The sequence below is a fragment of the Manacus candei genome, unplaced genomic scaffold (assembly GCF_025592945.1).
Source record: "Manacus candei isolate 608988 ecotype Guabito, Panama unplaced genomic scaffold, ASM2559294v1 h1tg000159l, whole genome shotgun sequence".
NCBI lineage: Eukaryota > Metazoa > Chordata > Aves > Passeriformes > Pipridae > Manacus > Manacus candei.
In genome coordinates, this window is record NW_026138207.1 from 3,920,235 (window position 1) to 3,926,931 (window position 6,697).

The window sequence follows — 6,697 nt, forward strand, 5'->3', positions numbered from 1 at the left end:
GTCTTTCTCCCCCATGCATTTTCTCCTCCCCCCAAAGGTTATCTCTATGCCACGTTGTTATATGACAACACCCAAAATGCTAGCATACCAGTTGATACCTGTTGATACAAAATTGTTAAAATAAACCTTACCAATATATGTTTTCAGACACCGATTATTCAATGTGTTGTTTCATTCTAATCCACCCCAAGGGAATTATTGATACACCCCCCTCCCCTTTTCCTGGGGTAGGTCATAACAGTGTGTGTATTAGGACACAGCAGTACTAGATTTGGCCAAACTGAAAAATCATAGAAGATAAATTCTGGAACAGTTGCAAAATAATGTTTCATTATAACAAAACTGGAAATTCAAAATCATATGTTCCATCTTTTTCTGTCAAACTGTACACTGTTCTAACAGAAACTGAAAAGCTAATCCCTCTCTCAAACTCTAATTTTAATCTCAGACTTCTTCCTTCTCCCTTCTCCCCACACTGAGTAGAGGATATGAAAAAATTACAGTATGTACCTTTTTTTTTAAATTCTTCAACGTCAACAGGGAAACAAAATGCATGACTAAAATACTTTTTTCTGGATAAAGTCTCTGAAGTTTAATTTATTGCCTTCAGGTTCATATGCATTCCATACAAGGCAAGGCATATTAAGTCAGGACTGTAATCCCCTTAGTCCTCCTTTCTAGCTAATGGAAAAATAAGTCAGCAATGCAATGCTGAAGGGCTTCTCTTCCAGTGAGAAGCTGAAGTTAAGTGGGTTCATTCTGATGTACCAGGACTCTCCTGCAACAGCTGTAGCTACACTCAACACAAGAGTTGTTTGCGCTTTTGCAAACAGTACTAGTCACACTAAGAAATGTTGGTAAGAGGGCCAACTAAAATACTTAGCATCAGGCATGAATTTACATTAGAGCTCTCAACAAGTCATCTCTCTCAACTATTACTCTGTAGAAGGGAAATATGTTTAGATACAATTTTCTAAACTATCAAGCCATTGCACGATCAGCAAGGTTCACGTAGATTGCTCTCCTACCAAGTCCTCCATCGCTCCCATAACCTCAAGTTGCTTCCTGCATTCCTCTACTCTCCCCTAAGTTTCCAAGAACACTTCCCCCTCCCTTTTACTCTCACTTGTGTCACCATACTACTGATTTGGGGTTGCTTGTTTTGGAGCTGCATGCATCCTGATCCACCAGCACGGTAACAGCTAAGACTTCTTTCAGTCTAAGCACAAATCTGGATGTCTGTTGGAGGAGTTACTGGCTGCACAAGGTTTACTAGTTTTAAAATATCTTTTGGTAAGGTGGCAGCTTCTAAGAATTTTTAGATATACCAAGATCCCACAGTCTAGCTTGGTAATGAAATGAAACTTCCCTTTAGAGAAACCACCAGCTGTACTTAGGACATATTCCAAAATACCTTAATCCTAAACCTTTTTTAATGAGGTATTAACCTTTACACAGTGACCAAAACTAGTATTAGTCTTTCCAGGGTCAGAGATATTAACCTGCACAGAAGTAGGGTCAGGATACTATTTTCAGTTAAGCAATGCCACTCTGCCAGGCCCTTATTTAGACATACTTGTCCACAACAAAAATTGTTGTGTCTTCATTTACTTTGACCTGAGTTATTAGAGTAACTGCCAAAAAAAAATGTTACTTCTTGCAAACGACTAAACTGTATTTTTTTTATGTCTTACTCTTTGAGTGCTAGATGACATCAGACATCTTGATGATTAAAAAACCCAACACAAAACAGTACACAGTTTTAATAGCCAATATGCACATAGCACCTAAGTATGTAGCATACAGGAGCTGAGTCAAGCATAAACAGTTCATGGGCTCTTTTATTTTGTAAAACCAAAGCTTACAGATTCTTAACTTATAATCATTCAGAGAGACACCCATAAAAAGTGTATTAATAAAAACTGACTTCCAGGCCTCTAATTTTTTTCAAACATATGGTTCAACAAAAGATACCAAATGTTTACATTACAGTCTTGCCACCTTACACACATCATAAAAATTGAACACATCCAGTAACTTCAGACGTACCATTTAAAACATACCAGTAAGTGCTCCAGTTTTCTGTACCATACAACTTTATTTCAAATTCACATCTTTCTAGGCAATGTATCCAAAATATTTGACTCAAGCGTACGTTTAGACTGTAAATATCTTGTAACAGAGTCTTTCCCATCTCAAAAAACCCCATTAAATTTTAGCTCATGTTATAAAAAGTAACCCTGTGGAATGTGACAAGTCATAATTGTGAAATCAAAGTGCTTTAGTTCCATAGCGCAGACAGACACAAGTAGTTATCTAGTGATTCCTCAGTATATCTCAAACACCAAGAGATGTTTGCTCTGTTGCACCCCACCTTGCAAAGACCTTTGGACCATTGTGGTGAAATTTCATTAATTGACAGGTGAACAGTATCAGTGGACCAACAATTTCACTTTGATACATCAAGTAATGAGTTATAAATGAGGCATCTTTTTCCTATTTTTCAAGTTCCCTTAATAATTACCAAAGTTCTACTGTATTATGCAAGATTATGTTCCAGTTAAGTCTCCTCAAATCCAAGGTGTGCTATATTCAAAACCCTCAAATTATTCCCCCAGAACCCAACATCTATCTAAAACTCATTATTTTTGTGCAATTCTTTGCTATTTCCATGTGAAGAGATAAACACTTCACCCAACAGCTTGTATGAAACAACTATAAACCCTCAAAGCAGAAAAGCTACTTTATAAGGTCTGGACATTGGTAGTTGCATGGAATATGTTCTCAATTGAGCTCACGTTGCAAGCATTCAGTCAGAAAACTTCCTTCCTAAAGAAGTCTAAAAAGTGATTTATCTTCCAGAGAGAAGGAAGTTTAAGACTTAGGCATTTAATTTTCTTTTCTGTTGCAACAGAATTAGCTCTATGCTATAATTTGTATGATTGGTCCCTCCCTCTATTTCAGACACCCCATTTTTATAGAGGTGTACAGCTTAAATGGGAAGGGCCAAGGGAAAATTTTTGGTCCCATCCCACAGATCCACAGATGTAAAGAAAAAGTGCTTTGCAAGACTGATTTTATCCCTCACATTTGTGGCAACCAACCCAAAAAGAAGGCACATGAAATCTATATCAATATAGCTTATAAGTTATAAACTAAAGCTGAACCTCTGTATAATTTCTAGTCTTTTTGCACAAAAGTAATGACCAGCACCTACACAGAGATTTAATTTTTTTAAATGTAACTTTTCCCAGAAATAGCTAAAGTGTCGCTTGCATGCCTCTGCAAACACTGTCATTTATTAGCTTTGACACAAAGTGCAGAAACTGGTAATTTATCTGCATGAGAAGTCTAAAGCCAATGCATTGGCAGAACTTCCTTCCCCTGTTGCTACAAGAAATGTAAGCCACCAGCAAGAACCACAGACAGCTGTTACCTTGAAAGTGCACAACTCCCAGCAGCAGCTCCCCTGTGAGGTGTTCTATAGCTTGTGGCATGCATTTAATCAGTGTCTCAAGTTTGGATTTTAACGTGTCAAAGCCTATCTACTTTTGGTTAACTATTGGCCAGACATGCACATGGATTTTAGGAAGCCAACTCGGATCGCGCTTTGACAAATGTTGCATTGAAACAGGCCAAACCTTAACAACTGAACACAGATGAGCTGCTACCTTGAGCAGCATTCAGGATCCAGGGTCAGCTCAATACCTCAATTCTTAAGGAAAGCTGAATATAGATACAAATCTGCCTGCTAGATTTCACTGGAATTGCTATCTTTAAAGCAGAGAAACAAGATTCCAGGTTTCCGAAAGGTTTAGCAGACGGACAGGCTCATCAATCAGATTAATACTTACTACGTTGTTAAACAACAGTTCAAAGCCTTGGCTATCACTTCTCTAGACATACAGGTTTAAAAGAACTCAAAAACCATTGCCATCACTTAACTAGATTATGATATGCAGTTATACTGCTTCACTCAGAATGATAAACAAGGATAGAGTTTCAGAATTCTAGTTTTTCACTCCCTGTGTGAATTCACACACCTTCCTTTTCTTTCCCCCTCTTTTTTATTTTTCTCTCCATTTCTGCACAAAGTCAGTTGAAGGGACTGGCACACAAGTTGCTAGTGAATGCAGACCTGTACAGGATCATATTAGAGTTTCATGAAGATTTCATGCAATGGTGTCTTGCTCTTTTATTCTAAAAGAGAACAACTTTCACAGGTAACACATACAACACAATTTTCTGATTTTAAATGTAGTGAGTTACACAAAGAATATTAAGAGGAATTGACCAGACTTAATAACTGGAACTGCGCTAGGTCTGGCACTTGAGAATTCACAGTGATTAAAATAAAATTGCTTTGCCTAAGACAAAACATAAGATACCAAATATATAAAAACTCTTTGCTTCTATTATCTTGAATTAGTATTCCAACAGCAATAAGCAAGCTCAGTAGTACCTCAGACAACAGAGACTTCTGCACATGGTTAACTTTATTCATTGTTTGCAGTGCAAATTTTTTTTAAATATATTCATGATGTCAAATCAGGCAATTTTCAATGCATAAAGTCAACAGGTTCAAGTCTTTGATGACTCAAAGCTTGGGTTCTGACAGGAAACCACTCTCTACCATCTCATTTTGGGTACCCAACTGCACACTGTGCCAGGTGGTATTGCTGTTAAATAGAAACTTAAGGTATACTTGCATATTACTGAGGTGTTCTGACACAGCAAGTTGTTTGCCAGTAGTTTATAGTACCAGGTGATAATACAAGAGTAAAGCATTTGCCCTTTTCTTTCCCCCTCGACTCGCTAATCCTAGTAGATCCACTAACACCGGTTTATGATACTGAAGCCTGCTTTTAGAGAGAAAGGAGCACAGCTTTTAAACACCCCAGCGTTACTAAGCCCATCTGCTGGCTCTTATTTCAGCACCGAGGACCCGGCCAAAGCAGCTGCTCTTGGGAGCTGTGAGCTCCCAGAGCCCCGCTGACCCACTGGGCTCACTGACACCACTGAACTGAGAGTTAAAGCAAGATACTCAGAACCCATTTGGCTGGAATCCACGAGTGTAGATGAGCACCCACTAGGACCTGCCTCACCTTCTGTGCTACACCTTAGGGCACTTTGGTCCATGCACCCACCTCCCAGACCTCCTGCTCCACAGCCTTATCCAAAAACATTGGACTTTGGCCTGAGCTTGAACGATGTTTTGAGGGATTTCTCCTCATGCTCTTCTTCCTCGGTGTCACCACGAAAGGAGGGCGTGTTGTGGATGATCTGAGTCCTGAAGCGGATCTTATTAAGCCGAGGCTTCATTCGTCCACTGCCGGAGGCTTTCCTGGTCATCTCCTTGCCCTTGCCCGGCACTGCTGCCCCGTCGGTGCCCTCAGCTTCCTCCCCAGTGCTGTGATGGTGGTGGGAGAGCCGGTAGCTCATGAGGTTGGACGGCAACACCTTGGACAGCCTCCAGCGCCCGCTCCCATTGCCAGCATTCCCTTCCTCCTCCTCCTCCTCCTCCAGGGCCCCCACGAGGCTCCGCATGTCCCCCGAGGTGCTGTGGTGCAGGTACTGCGCAGCCTTGCGCCCGCTGTAGTCGCGGATGTCCACGTCGGCGTCGTAGGCACCCACGAGCAGCTTCACCACCTCGGCGTGGCCGTGCATGGCGGCGATGTGCAGCGCCGTGTGCCCGCCGCTCGTCCGGGCGTTGATGTCCACGGGCAGCCGGTGCCGCTGGGCGAAGTTGACCAGCGTGGCCAGCAGCTCCTGCCGCCCGTGCTTGGCGGCCCAGTGCAGCACCGTGAAGCCGGTGATGAAGTCCCGCTTGCAGAGCAGCGCCGGCTCGCAGCTCAGCAGCCCCTCCAGGCTCTCCCACCGCCCGTCCGAGGCCGACAGCATCCAGGCGTGCTCCAGGGGGTCCAGGGCCACGGCGCCGGTGGTGCTCCCCTCGTCCTCGGCGGAGGACGACGCCACCGAGGCGCTGTCCGAGTCGCGGCCGCGGCCCCCGCCGGGGAGGGCGCCGCGCTTCAGCTGGGGGGAGCCGCCCCGCGCCGCCTCCCGCAGGCTCCGGCGGCCGCCGCTCTGCGCCACCGCCCCGGGGGCACCCTCGGCCGCCGCCGCCTCCTCTGCTGGTGGGGGGGGCTGCCCTGGGCCCTCCGCTACCGCGCTCTCCTCGCCACCGCCTCCACTGCGTCCGGGCCGCGGCCCCCGGCGGGAGCCCCTCCGCTGGCCCCCGGCCGCCGCCGTGCTCGGCCGGGGCGGCTCTCCCCGCCGCCCCGCGGGCTGCGGGCGGCTGCCGGCATCCTCGCCCACTGCCGGCGGCGGCGGCGCCTCCTCAGCGCCCGCCCGCGGCGAGGGCGGCGGGCTCGACCGCTCCGCGCTGTTTCTCACCGCCGGCGGCGGCTCCTGCTCCCCGGGGGTCGCGGGGGCGGCGGTGGGGGGCTCCGGGGCGCAGTACCGGCGGCGGAGGTGCACGTACTTGACTCCGGTGCCGGGCTCTTGGCGCACAGTGGCCACGGCGTTGACCAGCTCCTTGAAACGGTGCCGGGCGGCGGCGCGGCGGGCGGGCTCCGCGGGGCTCAGCCAGTCCCGGAAATGCTCCAGCAGCTCCGCGTTGCGCGCCCGCCCGCCCCGCGCCGCCAGGAACCGCACCACTGACTCCTGCTGCAGCTCCGCCGGCTCCGCCATCGCCGCC

At 46.5% G+C, this 6,697-nt stretch overlaps 1 protein-coding gene across 1 annotated transcript; it reads right to left on the minus strand.

The window, feature by feature from the left end:
- Positions 1-2,519: 2,519 nt before the first annotated feature.
- Positions 2,520-6,690, minus strand: SOWAHC (sosondowah ankyrin repeat domain family member C). The gene has a single exon (XM_051772758.1). The coding sequence runs from the start codon at positions 6,688-6,690 to the stop codon at positions 5,173-5,175; it is 1,518 nt and encodes a 505-aa protein (XP_051628718.1). The 3' UTR covers positions 2,520-5,172.
- Positions 6,691-6,697: the final 7 nt, after the last annotated feature.

What these genes read in the sequence shown, in the direction of transcription:
- SOWAHC (XM_051772758.1), bottom strand. Translation starts at nt 6,690, where the DNA reads ATGGCGGAGCCGGCGGAGCTGCAGCAGGAGTCAGTGGTGCGGTTCCTG.